Genomic DNA, 14876 nt, shown 5'->3' with positions numbered 1-14876 from the left:
CTGTCGGCAGACAGGGTATTGGGCCGGATGGACCTTTGGCCTGACCCAGTACGGCCATTCTTACGTTATTATATGTTCTTAAGCTTTATAATACACGAGCAGTGACTCATGCACACCCACATCACACAACTGATGTAGGATGCATGCATAGAAATAAAGCACACGCTTGGGTTTAAAGTGACATGGTTTTCGCAGGCACTGATTACAGCCTGCTCAGTATAAACTTAGCCTCTTTATCCAACACATTTAATAAAAAGCTTGTCACCTCCCGCTATGTAAATGTGCGCCCTTTACTCAGCCACCCTTTACCCCAAACAGTTTTTTCCTGAAGGTTTCAGCAGTTTAAAAATCCACCATTTCATTTTATCCTATAGGAATCTTCTTGATCCAATTCACAGGAGATTAGGTGTATGTGTAGGGGGAGACTTCTTTCTGTTTCTGAACATGCACTATTTTAATTACATGCATTGAAGTACAGAGTATGCAGAAAACAGAAGCAGTCCCAGAAATCTAATCCATGAGACTGTAGGTTAAGAACACAGAGCTATAACAGAAGGGCTGTTGCTGACTCAGCAGAGAACACAATATTTTGGTCACTCTTAACTGCCCCATGCTCACCTTCTTCTCTGGTGTTTCTGCCAATTGCCAGCTGTTAGCCTTTAGGTGGTAGAGCTCATCAAATTTCATGCTGATGTCTTCAATGGACAACTGCAAGAGATCCCAAAACCCAGCGAGATCCTGGGCTGTGGGTCTGGGATTGGCATTGGGGTTCTGCAAGGGAGAGCATAGCAACAAGAGAATAATCAGAAACGGCATGTCACTGAAGTCATGAGATTGCGGTAGTCTGTGCCCCCCGCATCCCCCTCCTGTTCTGAAATGTGATTTGTCCTTTTCATATGTGTTCATTTTTTTAAATTGTATCCTTTGGTATATATGGTTGTGACTATTTTCTTCCACTATTTGATCTGAGGAAGTGGGTCCGGCCCACGAAAGCTCATCATCTAATAAACCATCTTGTTAGTCTTTAAAGTGCTACATTGTCCTGCATTTTGCTTCAGCTACCCCAGACTAACACGGCTACATTTCTATCACTGTTCTTTTTACAGACATTCTTATACTGTACTCATCAACAGGGCTCAACAAGTAATACAATCTACTTGCCCGTGGCGAGTAGATTTTAACCCGGAAGAGCCGGATTTGGGTGATTTGCGCATGCACAGATCGCCGGACAGCACGGCTGGCGAGCGGGGCTTGCCGTGGTTCGGTGAGCCCTGCTCATCAACTTAGTATGAGCACATTTCAACAGCAGATTAAGCAATGAAACAAGATGTGCATATAGTGGAGTGTCTTGCAGTGGGTAGGGGGTTTTAAAATATACATGTTATGTGTTAATGTTACAGAAGTGAAAAAATTGTGCCTTGCACTTGGAGCGATGGTGGTAATTTGTGCTGTATCTTTGTACTAGGAGGAGTTCATTTCACAGCCTCTGATCAGTCCTCAGAGAAAATTCTGTCTCCCACAGACAGACAGACGTCACTCGTGAGATCTTGGCCCTGCCTGGCCAACCCTGACAACATTTACCATAAGAGAGACCCAATATAGAATCCAAGTACATGTTGGTAGCAGGAAGCAAAACAGCTGCTTAGCTTAGTGCTAATCCCACAGAGCTACCATGCCAAAATTCCTAAATTTGAATTCAGAGACCAGAAAATTTGTGGTTTCCTTTTTAGGCATCCAGATGCTATGGTAATACTTAAAACAACAAAGACTGGACAAAATGTGAGCAGACCAAATAGGATGTAGCCTGAAAACAGGAGTGCCACTTGATGCACTGAAATGCAAACAAGCTGTTCTGATGTCAGAAGCAGAAAACTCTCTCAGAAATGGAACTGTGGGAATTTAACATCAACTCAAAACTGACCTGAGAGATTCTCAGTAGAGGACAGCAATTTCTCTAGACAGGTTCCAAGCAACCTGGTGCTGGGGCCCTGAAAAATCTGAGCTCTGCACATGTATCTGGCTTTCCCAGTGCTCAGCACACACCACTTGTGTCAGATTTTAAAAGATCTTAGCACTCAGCAGGCACCCAACATGCTGAGCTCCCAGGATTCTCTGCCAGCGCAAATGTCATTACAGCTATCAGCAGCAAACCCAGAAAGCAGTCATTTAACACTACTCCTATTTTCATGGCCCATAACTTTCCCAAGAGCGGTCCATGGGGGTTGTAGCTTGACTCCTCTCTCAGCCTGAAGGCTAAAGTATTTTCCCCAGAAAGTTTTAACAAAAGCTGCTTAGTCCTGGCTGAAGTGTTCCTTAAAGAGCTTTCATCCTGGGATAAACCCAGACATGGTGTTTTACCAACTGTCCCGTCAAAACCTCAGCCAGGACAAGCAAGTTTGCCATGTTTGAAAAAGTCTGATTCAAACAGTATTTTACAAGGAACTGGAACTATGGGCATGGTAAGGTTCCATCAGTAATGTAAGCTGTTTTCTGAGGTTTGGGGGCTTTTCACAAACACTTCCTTCCATGCTAACCCTTGGCAGTTCACCCTGAAAAGCAGTTCAGAGTAATAAAATACGTGGTTCAAACAGACACCTCTGCTGCCTACCAGGATTCTAGCCTGGAGCAAGTTTATACAAACGGATACTTCCAGCCAAATTATCCCTTCCAACAGACTGTCTACCATGGAAGTCAGTGAGACTGATGAACAGGCATCCCAGGGAAGAACATGGCTTTAATGCCGCATACCTACACCAAGAACTGATGTGAGATCTCCAGGCAACTCTTCCTTGGTTGCTGAACTGACAGTAAGTGAATGTTAAGAATGGTAGTCTCCTGTTATAGCACAGGTTGTTTAGTTTTTATTTAAAAAAAGCCATAATTCATTGCTGGCACCGGGAAATGGCCTTGCTCTATTACACACAAGAGCTGCTTCAGCTCAGCAGTACAGAGCTGTGGTTACATTTTACAAAGTTACTGTCATTTTACAAAGTTACTTTTACTTACCAAGTTTTGCTCACACAGGCCCCGGAACTGCTGGAACTTCTGTGACATTAGTAGCTGTGCGCTGCCCACTGCACTGAGGACTTTTCCTAAGACTACAGAAAGAAAAAGGAATTAAAGAGCTGTAAATTAAAAAACCCAGCTAAATGCAGCAAAGAATGTTTCAAAAGAATAAGATGCTTCTTAGTATTTATAGACATTGGCTTATACTAGTTCTATGACTGAAGCTGTGGTTTTTTACTCATGTTTTAAGCAAGCCCTGTCACTAAGGCTGTTTCCAGACTCAGGGGTTTTTTTGAAAAAAGTAGGCTTTTTTCGAAAAAACTTCCCCTACGTCTAGACTGCAGCCGCATTCTTTCGAAATTAAATCGAAAGAACGCGGCTTTTCTTTCGACAGCGGTAAACCTAATTCCACGAGGAAGAACGCCTTCTTTCGAAAGTGCTCTTTCGAAAGAAGGCGTTCTTGAAAGCAAACAGGCTTTTTAGAAAGAGAGCATCCAGACTCACTGGGTGCTTTCTTTCGAAAAAGCGGCTTGATTTTTCGAAATTCCGCGTGCAGTCTAGACGCTCTCTTTCAAAAGAGGCTCTTTCGAAAGAGCCTCTTTCGAAAGAGGCTTGCAGTCTAGACATAGCCTAAGGATTGTTTGTTACAAATGGATGCATTGCCCCTGGGTCACTGTATATTTTGCTCTCCCTTGTTTCCAACCAAGGATGGCAGACAGAATCACAGCGAGTCTCTGTTGGCAGTAGAGATTCACTGAAGTTCCAGGGCAGAGGACTTGTTTTTGTGTATATTTCACAGAGCAGAGAGGACTTGGGCCTATGCTATGGGGCTAAAAATGACATTGTGGATGTTTGGTTGGGAACCACCTAAGCCTAAACATCAACATGGCTACCTTCAATCCCTCAGTGGGAGACCTGCTGACCCAGGCTGAGTCTGCTGCAAGTTTTGATTTTTTAATGTTATGCAATGTAGGCATGCCCTTGGAAACCAGTTTGATATGCTCGAAGCCGTTCCCCAATATGCATTTAGAGAAAGTGAATTCAAGAGGCCCAAGAGTTTATTCTACATAGAAGGGAAGCTGTATTCCAGCTGCGATAGACTACTTCACTTACTGTCCAATTTGTGCACAGCACTATTGATATTGACAGCGCTGTGCTTGCTCGAACAGAGGGCACTAAAATCATTAGAGTCGAGCCTACAGCAAGGTTGAAGAATGACAAGCCTTTTAAGGCTCGATCTATCAGCAAGCCCCCACTGATGGTGCAATGCCCCTGACCGGCAGACCTCAGCTCACTCTTCCAAACATAAGAGGCTCACAAGGAGGGCAGATCAAACGTCTCTTCACACAAAGGTTCAAAACTCAGTGGTTCATAAATATCTAGGACGACAAAGTATTGAGGTTCTTCAACTGACGGCCTCTTCCTCGGAGTGCTCAGTGGCACGCTTAGGTGTGTTTGGGCTTTTTACTGTCTAAGGCTTAGCTGAAGACAAAGCAAGGGCTCTCGACTACACTGCAGAGTCACATGGCAGCAAGGAACTTGATGAGAGATCCTGTGCCTATTCATTTTCTGGGCACGAGCTGGACTCTCCACACACAACTTCAGACTTAATTCTGCATCAAAGAATTTGCTGGGAAATATCCAGTAAGAGCTGGATGGACCCAGTTCCCCTATTACTCCCTTGCTCAAATGAGTAAGGGCTGCTCAGCCTGTGTAGGGAGAGAGCAAAGGCTGGTTCCTTGATACCGCCCCAGCAAACAAGTGGGTGAGGAGGGTCCATGAATGGGACCCGCCCTGCACTGCTTGTCCAACTTGCTAGCCAGCCTAGTTGGCTTGGTGTCTGGAGGCTGGGGGAGGGGAAATGAAGGCAAAAGGGATGATGTAAGCCACCCCCTCCCTTCCCAAGTAGGGAGCAGTGATTTGTGTCTGAGTCACTCCTGGGGCAGCACAGCACGCAGCATTACACCCCAGCCTCAGTAAAAATCATGTGACCCACATTTACATTCCTAAGTAACCCCACTCTGTTTGCTTGGTATGATTCTAGAGTCATCCCACGCAGCCCCTTCCTAGCCAGCCCCACCCTTTTCCTGTGTCAGATTGTTCCAGGGTATGTCTACACTGGGATACAAGACCCACAGCATGGTCACAGCTGGCCCATTGCTTGCAGGGTTAAACATTGCTGTATGGATATCTGAGCTCAGGGAACCCTTCCCGCCCAGAGCCTGAGGCAGCTGTCCTGGCCCAATCCCTGGTTTTTATCCCGGTGCAGACGCACCCTCACTGTCAAAGAGTCTTCAAAAGTGACAAGGAGTCCTGTGGCACCTTACAGACTAACATATGCATGCATCTGACGAAGTGGGTCTTTGCCCACGAAAGCTTCTGCTCCAATACATCGGTTAGTCTACAAGGTGCCACCAGACTCCTTGTTGCTTTTGCAGATCCAGACTAACACGGCTACCCCTCTGATAAAAGTGTCTTCAGTTATTCGGCTTCATTTTTCCTAAATTTTATCCCACTGTAAATTTATGGATCAGGCCACTAACCAGCTTTCCACCCCACCATTCTCCCCAGTGCCATGCAGTTCTCAGCACTCACCTTCTTCAGAGAGATTGTTCTCTTTGGTCTCCTGGTCCATCTGACGGCACCATCCTTCTAACCTTTCTGTTTCTGCCTGCAGCAGTTTCAGAAACCAGTACCCATCCCGCCTGCAGGTTCCTGGTTGTGTCGGTTCGGACGGTGAGTTGGAGGACGTCTCGAGCCAAGGGTCTGGAGGAGGGAGAGATGAAGGCTCTAGGGCTGGGTCACTGCTATCTCCATAGGAGAGGTTTCTCTTGAACTGGGAGGGCTTGACTGGTTGCCTGGTACTGGCATCAACGCTGACGGAGTTGTGGCGTGGGGGACAATCAGCAAGACTTCTCTCAGATGATTTACTGCTTGAGTGATTGGGTTCCTGTGCCTCGGAATCGGTGTCCTGTTTGGAGGACATACTGCGAGAGTGGTTGTTCCTGCAGAAAAAGCAGGAGCAAGAGAATGAAGGGGAGCCTGAGACTGGCTGGATTCACACACTAGTGCACAATGCAATGGGTTTGTTTATGGTGTTTGCAGCTGAGCCTTGTTCTCTTCAGCCCCACCCCCTTACACACACCACACATGCAGCCAGACAAAATTATACAGCTGCCTCCTTACTGCAACAGGCCATTCAGACAAAATGACTGATGTGCATCTATAATTACATCTTGGGTTCACCTTTTATTTCAAGCTCCCATTGATTTAAGCAATTTACATTACAGAGCAAGATTTTTTTTAAATAAAAACATGTGCTGCTCAACACAGCATTTAAACATGAAATAGAGGCGAGACACGAGACTAAGCTAAATGGCAAAGCGCAGTTTCAGAGGCTAAATTAAAAGCCTGTATCTTTCACTTACCGCCACTCGTCCTCTACCTGTACCCCGATGGACTGGAATTTGGTAGTAGGTGTAGGGGGCTCCTCCTTTGCCACTGGCTGAAGGCAGTCAACCTTATTAAGCAAAATACAAACAAGGAACAAAAATGTGCTGCTGGAATTTGCATCAGAAGAGCAGGAGAGCTGCATGCACACACAAAGCAGACAGATGCTGTAAACCAGTTTGAAGACTGTTCTAGGATGGACGGCACAATAGTGCTAGCCTAAGAAGTCACCAGTGCCCCAATCAGTTGAGGCGGTCAGATTTTATTCCTGGCCCTGTGGTAATCAGACAGGCATTCTAGAGCTGACTATTGACTGCCACGATAGAAACAGCAGGTAGGGGAAGGCTTTGGTGCCTCAGAGTAGGGATGTTAAATATCGGTTAATTGAATAGTCGAGTAACCTCATGACATTTTATCGGTTAGTCGACTATTCTATAGTCCCCGAAGGCAGGGCTGGCAGCCAGTGTATCAGAGGCAGCAGCACGGGGTGCCAGGTGGGAGCTGGTCCACAAGGGGAGCCAGTTTAAAAACTAGCTCCCCTTGTGGATCAGCTGCCTGTCACCTTATGCTGCTGCTTCCGAGACCCATTCTGAGGCCTACCTGCTACGTAAGGGGCATCTGTAGTACAGAGATTCTCAAACTTCCTGAAGTCTAGCACCCTCCTAACTCCCCAACCAAGAACAATGTGGAAGTCCTGAGGAGTTAGTTGTAGCTGTAGGTGAACTCCAGGTCCTGGAGATAGGGAGGCTTGGGTCACCTATGAGCACCCTGACCACAGAATAGAGTTAGGAAGCAGTGTTCCCTCTAAGATTTTCCATCCATGAGAAGAGTGAGTTGTGTCTTGTGCACCAATATTGAGGTCATGTGCAATTGTTCGGACGGGTGCCACTGTGGCACCCAAGTTATAAACCTCTCCCTTTTCCCCTCCACTGCCACATCTCCCACCCTCCCCTCGCCCCATCTTCTCCCCTGGTGCCTGCTACTGCCCTCCACCCCTCACCCTCCTCTGCTGTGCTGGCTCCTGCCCTTCTCACTCTCCTCAGTCCTCCTGGAACCTGCCCCCTTCCCCACCTCCTCTTACCCATGCACCTGCCCTTCCCTTCTCCGGTGCCCACCCCTCCTCACACCTTCCTCTGCCCATCTGTCCTGCTTCTCTGCTCTGCCCTCTGGTGCCCATCCCTCTCCACTCCCCATGTCTGCCCTTCTGCTTGACCCCCACAATCCCCGACACCTGCACCTTCCCTTACCCCCTGCATCCTCTTAGTGCCTCCTCCTTCCCCTCCAACCTCTGCCCCCCCTTAACCTCTTCCTCCCTGGTGCCCATCCCTTCACCAGTTCTCCTCATGCCCCTCTGCGCCCTCACATATGGCTTGTTCCAGCCCCTGCCTCTCTCATGCCCACCCTCTTTTCAACCCCTCTTCTCCCAGTACCCACTCCTCCCCTCTCCTCTTCCTCCCTCTTGCCTTCTTTGGCCCTCCCCCTGTCTCTCCCAGCATCACCTTGTCCCCTCCCCTCTCCCAGACCCACTGACACCTTCCCATCCCCGCCCCTGCCTTTCCCCTGCATTGTCTCCTCTTGCCTCCCCCCCACCCTGGCATTTCTCTCTCCCCTACCGTGTCCCTTGGTGCCTCTTCCCCTTTCTTCTTCTGCCCTTGCCCCCTTCTCTACCCTCAGCATAAGCCCCTTCTCCTCACCCACCTTCCTCTTAGTTCTCCCTCTGCTCCTTCCCTAACCTTCTGCCTTCCTGATATGTACACCCCTCAACTGCCTATAGCTCCCTGGAGCCAGGGCCGTGGTGCTATTTTTAGTACCCCTGCCCTTGCCCAGGAGCAGTTTCACTGCATCCTGGCTCCAGTCCAGGTACACAGGGCAGCTGCCCGCTATGTGGCCCCAACCCCAGATGCAGCTAGGGCTGAGTGGCAGCTGGGATCGGGACCATGACAGCAAAAATAGCACCGTGGCCAGTCCTGGAACCAGGGAGCTAGAGGGGGGTTGAGAGGTGCAGGTGTGCCGGGACTCAAGCTGGGGCCATAGAGCTATTTTTAGGACATATCTGGTCCAGGCTCCAGATATGGCAGCTGCCGCGTGAGCTACGTGGTGGCTGCCCAATTGCTCCTGGGGCAGTGTAGCCACCCACCACATGGTCCAGCCCCGGGAGCAGCTGGGGCTGTGGCTGTGCTGAGGGATGGGCGGGACTGAAATACTTGGTGTGGGCTTGAGCAAGTACACACCTTACAGGCAACTCTGTTAGGGAGGAGCGGACTGAAACAGATGGACTCTTTAAAAAGGAATCTTTCCCCTCCACTTGTACCTCACCTCTTTTGCTCCAACTCCCACTGTTTCTGTGGGGAAGAATCAAACAAGGTGACAATGGAATCTACTATGCCAGCTACACTCCAGCACCAGAACAATACACAACCCAATTTAAAGCCTGACGTTGAATGTACCGTCTGCACTGCCAAACTTTGAGGAAATTCAGAATGATTAACTGTAAACAAGACACACTTAAAAAACAACAAATAGTCTTTAAGGTGCTGCAAGACTAACAAAAAACATAGACGGTTATCATGAGCTTTCGTGGGTACAACAACTTCTTCAGTGGGTTGTGCCCATGAAAGCTCATGATCCCCTTCTATGTTTTTTGTTTGTCTCTAAGGTGCTGCAGAACTATTTGTTGTTCTAAGTTTTTCCAGTTACACGTTAACATGGCTCCCCCTCTGAAACTTGTGGACAAGATGTCAAGCAAGGACTAACCTGCCTGGTTTGGGTTTCGCTTCAACATAGAAGAGTTTAACTTGGTTATACAGAGATGCCTATTATGCTGGATAAAGGGCTGGTTCAATGCGATGCACAAAACTGGAAATTCTGAAGCTGTAGAAGATGCATATTAAACTGCACTTTCAGACCCATCTCACATCTGCTGAATCCACATGCTTTGCATTTAAACTTGAAGTGCAAAGGTTACTACTTTAGCATTTCAGAAGGTGACAAAACCAGGTGCTTGAGGATACAACAGATGAACATAAATGTAGGCACCAGCATCTGAAATTCTGTCCATAAGTAAATGGACAATAGATTTCGAGAATTTTTTAAAATAAACTCTAAAGTAGCCTTTGCAGGACAAAGCTTGGGTACGCTCTTCTTCCTGAGCAGTTTTCAGTGAGCTATAAAGCTAGCAACTAATTTTCATTAGTTTGCATATTCTGTTGGCTTCTAATACAGAGAACCAATATAGGTGAAAAGGGGGCGCTCCCACATACAGACTGCATCAGAGACCTGGTGCTAGAATGATTACAAACGACACAGCCCCAAACACGCTTCCGTGTTCTGTAAGAGAAGACTTTGAACCTTATATGAAGCTATGCCTTGAACTCAGGTATTGCGCACTGCAGGCTGACCTTAAAATAAGTATATGGCTCACAAACTCTAGCATTTGTGCACAGGTACTTTTGACAAGAAGCCTCTTTAATGAGAATTACCCATTTAAACAGAGCTGCGTTATTTTGACGCGCTGCAACTCTGGAATGAACACACTCCAGTTATTGGGAGTAACTTGTTGTATTTCACTTCTGAGGGCACTGGATGGTTAACCACTTTGTAAAACAGTATCTTTAGTTGTTTGGGTGGGTTCAGCAGCACTTTTTGGTTATACAAGAAACCCTTGTCTTTCGCAGTGGATGCATTCCTGGCACCCCTGTGAATGGCAAAATTTGTAAATACTGGCCAGCCATGATTTCTGGCTCCCACAGTGAGCTTCCCTTGCAGGGGCTGGGAGCTGCAGAGAACTCACCATAGGCCCCCAACACTCCCCACAAGCTGGGACAGGAGCCCCCCCCATGAATAAGCAGGACTGCAAATAGCGAGTCTGCAGATCAGGAGGGTCTCCTGTAACACACATGCTAACTGGACAAGTTAAGAACATTCTCTCTTACACAAAGGAGAACAAACTATTCCATACTTGTATTCCTATAGATGACAGCTTCCTTTTGGGGATATTCTCCACCTTAGGCTCTTCACTAGTCAGAGTTCCTTTGTCACTTTTCAAAGTTGCATTTTTCTGGGGTAACTCTGGAGCATCTCTGGCTTGAGTCACAAGGCTGCCTCTGGTCACACTGGGGGTTCTGGTGCTGTCTAAGCTGTCTGAAGAATTACTCAGTCCTGACTGGCTGTTGACTTCACTCTTGTGGTCCTGGCTATCCAAATAGGTATCCTGGGCTGATTCAGTGCTGCTCTGCACGGTGACAGAGATGAACGGCTTCGAGGTGGTCCGAGGTGGGACTGGGGGCGGTGTCTTTTTATATGCCACTAGGCATGATGAACCTGCAATAGCAGAGGTGGGAAGGAGCAAGAGAGGAATTGAAGAGAATGCAATAGAGATACAATAAGAGAAAGAAAAGCAGGTCAATCAATAACATTCAGGAGAAATCTCCAAGTAGAAATCTGAAGAAATGCAGAAATACCAATCAAATGCCAGCAGCCTGCACCGACTGACCCACACCAAAGCATTAAAAGGAGGGTGGGAGGGGAGGAGGGAGCCAGCACTATCTTGCAATGAAGTGCAAGAGAAACCACATGAAGTGAGAGAGGTTTGAAGGTGGAAAAGGGGTAAAGAAGATCCTGCCAAACTGCTAGAGTGTTTGATAGGAAAAAGCCACCACACAGTTGTTCTGTGGAACCCCGATTTTTTTGTTAATTATATTTAGTGCCTTGGTAAAGCCAAACTCTCAGGTCTTTGTTCCCATCAGTTGATATCCGGACCAGGCTGGTGTTTGTTCCTACAAAAGGGAAAGAGTCCATAAGGGTTTCTTCCAGCACATAGTAGCTATAATGCTCACAAAGCATTGTTTTAATTTCTTCAAAGGTGTTTAGTTGCCTAAAGAAATGCAGAAATACCAATCAAATGCCAGGATTTTCAGAAGGACCTATCTACATATTTAGAACCCTAAATACATTTAAAAGACTGGCTCTTAGTGCAAAGTACATGATTTGCCAATATTAATTTGAGAACTGGAAACAGATATCTAGCATCTTCCCACATGCACACAGCTCAGTTTAGGGAACTGCAAGTCAGGTTGGATTCATGGGAATAAACACACCACTACCATCAGTACAGAGGTTCTGCATATAGAACAGTCTTAGCAATAAATCAGTCAGTAGCCATCACATGCCAGCACTTAAAACATAAGCAACTAGGAAGTGCAGGTTGAACCTCTCCAGTCGGACATCATCTGTGGTCTGGCATGATTTGAGTTAGAAGGATGTCCACTTATAATAGGCGTGGCCAAGTGTCCTGTGGTCCCATAAAGCTTGTTATGGCTCTCTGCGTTCTGTGCTGCTATTTAACTCTAAGTTACCCCTAAATGTCTTCTAGGAGCCCACCAAGCAGTGGCAGTGTTGGGAACGTTGCTGGACAATACTGACCTCTTGTGGTTTGGCACAGGTCAGATCCTGAGGGTGCTGGACTAGAGAGGTTCAACCTGTATCATGTGTACCACTGAGAGTTTGGTATTTCCACACAAGAGACATAGGTGAACACTGCCACCTCTAGAAGAGAGCTGAAGCAGAGACCTCACAGAAGCTCACACAACAGACATGACTACTTTGAAGCGCTAACCATTTAGGAGTTTAGATTAGGATTCTGAAGGTGCTGCTAACCTAGTATAGACATAGCAGTGTCCCTTCAGGACTACCCCAAGGTTTTAAATTGGCCGTTTTAATGTGTTAAAGGCACACAGTTATATCCACACTGAAACCAGGACAAGACCTTCATGTTAATTTTCTCAATAGCATTACTCATGCACTTACCTTGGATGCGACACTGAAAGTCCACTAGCAGTAGTACGTAAGGCAGTGACGGGCAACCAAAAATACGGAGTGGGCCACATGAATGGTCCTCCTTCACCTCAGAGAGATGCAGCAATCTGTCGCCTACTGGGGTTCCACCTGCTGCCCCATTGTCTCTCACCTACCCCATACATCTCTTGTGCACTGGGACCCTGCCCTCCCAACACTTTCTATTCCTCCCGCGCCCTCCCAACACTTTTGGACCACCACAAATCTTCTGGTTTGCACTCCATCCATCCCTGCTCCTTCTTTTCCTCCCAGAGCTTGAACAGCTGATGTGTGGCACTCCAGCTCTTGGAGCTAGGGGAAGGAGCAGGGATGGAGCATGCATCAGGTGATTTGTGGTATCTGAAAGTTCTGGGAGGGGAGGAGTAGGAAGTGCAGGGCTCTGGCTCTCCAGTGTACAAGAGGCACATGGAGGAGTGGGGCTGACAGGGGGTTTGTAGGCTGCCCACCACTGATGTAAGGGAATTTAACAATCACCAAGAAACATTTCCTAAAGTCAACTACAAGAGGTCCAGCTTCTGACTCATGCAAATGAAAAGTAACCACATGCCCATCCTTGGACCAGTTTATTCCATTAAGTCACCCAAACTAAGTGCTTCATATCACTGAAAAATAGCCACTAGACACTATTGGATAATCAGCCGGTGGGACGGGAGCAACAGTCTAAATCACCACTTAGGTCTCTGCATGGAAACTGAAGCAGCCTGCAGTCAATGTAGGATAGGAGAACCTGCATGCTTTGCTTCAAGTGCTTTTAGATACCCTGCTGGAAACACAGATTTTCTCTAGTCAACCCCTTTAAATTCCTTGCAGTTTCTACAGATGATTATTTTTACCATGGCCAGGCTTACGTTAGAAAAGTTTTGCCAATGTTTCCATAAAATGGGCACAAGTTCCTGCACAGATGCCGCTTATGCTGGCAAAGTAGTACTTTTGCCTCGACAGCTCAGTTTCCCCAGCAAAATAAGCTAAGCTATATCCCCAGAAGTTCTTTTATGCTGCTATAAGATGTGCATGTGTTAGGACTTTGGGTACAGAAATACCGTAAGGGAAGTTGTACTCCTAACAAATATTGCTACATTAGCAAAAGTTTCTGAAGTAGACCTGGCCTATATCTGGGACGAGCAAAAGCCATCCCACCTGGCTTTTCCCACCCAGCCTGCCAGTAGTGCTGCTATAACACCCTCGCTAAATACCTGGGTCCCTTCCGTGGACCTTCTGCAGCTTCTCCATCCCTCTGCAGCCAGTAACACAACACTAGTAACACCATTAAAGAGGCTGTTTAAGTTTAACCAGGTACTTTGACTTAGGTGAGGTCATCTGCCATCGCAACAATGAGATATCTTATGACACAGCCTAGATTACAGTCACATTACAATGGGATGTAGCTCTGGTTTCACTGCTGGGCTGCAAATATGTACAAAGAGTACAGAGAGTTTTCTGGTTGCTGTTTCAACCTACCATAGCACAGTCTGACTGGGACAGTCAATCATGTACTATCCTACTGAAAATCATTACATGCAAGCACAACAAAAGACTTCTGTCAAACCAGTCATTTATGAACAGGAACAAGCAAGGGAGGGGAGCCCTCACTGGAAAACATTTTATTTGGGATGACTGAGCCTCTCTCAAACTTCTGACAACAAAAATTACTGCATGACCCCAGGAGGGACTGAAGACTGAGCCCACCAAAGCCCCATCAAGGGGGGGCAAACCTGAAGGCCAAGTGGAATTTGGGCTTCAGTCCTGGGCAGTGGGGCTTGGGCTTCTGACTTGCTGTGGCCCAAGGCCAACACCTGCCTCTGTGACCCTATTACAATGGGGCTGCAACCTACTTTGGGGTCCTGCCCACAGTTTGAGTGAGACAAACACCAGGCCCAGTAGGCCAGCTTCCACAGGCTGATGTACATGGTTTTGGGTGCTTGTAGATTCATTCTGAAGATTGGTATTCCTTCTTATTCCCCATGATCACCAAAGGAATTGGTCTTGATATGTGAGGTTGAATGCAAGACTTCACAGGAAAAGGAAGTGCACAAAACATGAGCAATGAGACACTCAGAACGCTGACATTAATGAAGAATAAGTAATGCTAGAAAGAGGTTGCAAACCCAACAGTAAAAACCGAAGAAACAATTGGAAACAAATCAGGAAGTCCACGACAATGGAGGATATTCAGAAAAACAACACAACTAAAAATTAAACCTACTCAAGCGCTTTCAGAACCTTAACACAAGCACATCAGAACCCTGCTGCAAACGGATCCAAATCTTTGTTGTCAAACAGAGACTAAAACCAAGTAAACAGCTAGATCCTGGTCTCTGGGCCAGCGTCTTTCCCTCTCTCAATCTATGCTAAATTAACTACAGTGAACCCTCGTTTATCGCGGTAGATAGGTTCCAAACCCGACCGCGATAGTTGAAAATCCGCGAAGTAGGGACATGTATATTTAACATGTATACAGCGAGCCCTCGCTACTTCGCGGTTCGACCATCGCGGATTCACGTATATACATAATGTAATGAAAAAAGTCCGCGAAGTCGTGAATCCGCGATGGTCGAACCGCGAAGTAG

At 46.9% G+C, this 14876-nt stretch overlaps 1 protein-coding gene across 10 annotated transcripts in view; it reads right to left on the bottom strand.

The window, feature by feature from the left end:
• Positions 1 to 14876, bottom strand: part of DLGAP4 (DLG associated protein 4) — a 316182-nt gene that overhangs the window by 2443 nt on the left and 298863 nt on the right. For 4 of the 10 annotated variants that reach the window (XM_075901397.1, XM_075901398.1, XM_075901401.1 and 1 more), the window contains 5 exons: positions 10415 to 10776; positions 6435 to 6526; positions 5602 to 6011; positions 3007 to 3098; positions 619 to 771 (listed from right to left, as the gene is read on the bottom strand). In XM_075901397.1, the coding sequence (XP_075757512.1) occupies positions 619 to 771; positions 3007 to 3098; positions 5602 to 6011; positions 6435 to 6526; positions 10415 to 10776 (1109 nt within the window). Of the gene's footprint in view, positions 1 to 618; positions 772 to 3006; positions 3099 to 5601; positions 6012 to 6434; positions 6527 to 10414; positions 10777 to 11162; positions 11330 to 13502; positions 13897 to 14876 lie in introns of those variants that run through there. The other 6 variants (XM_025186419.2, XM_075901399.1, XM_075901400.1 and 3 more) reach the window with 5 other exon arrangements.

This window comes from Pelodiscus sinensis, chromosome 18 (assembly GCF_049634645.1).
Source record: "Pelodiscus sinensis isolate JC-2024 chromosome 18, ASM4963464v1, whole genome shotgun sequence".
Taxonomy (NCBI): domain Eukaryota; kingdom Metazoa; phylum Chordata; order Testudines; family Trionychidae; genus Pelodiscus; species Pelodiscus sinensis.
This window is presented reverse-complemented; position numbering and strand designations above follow the sequence as displayed.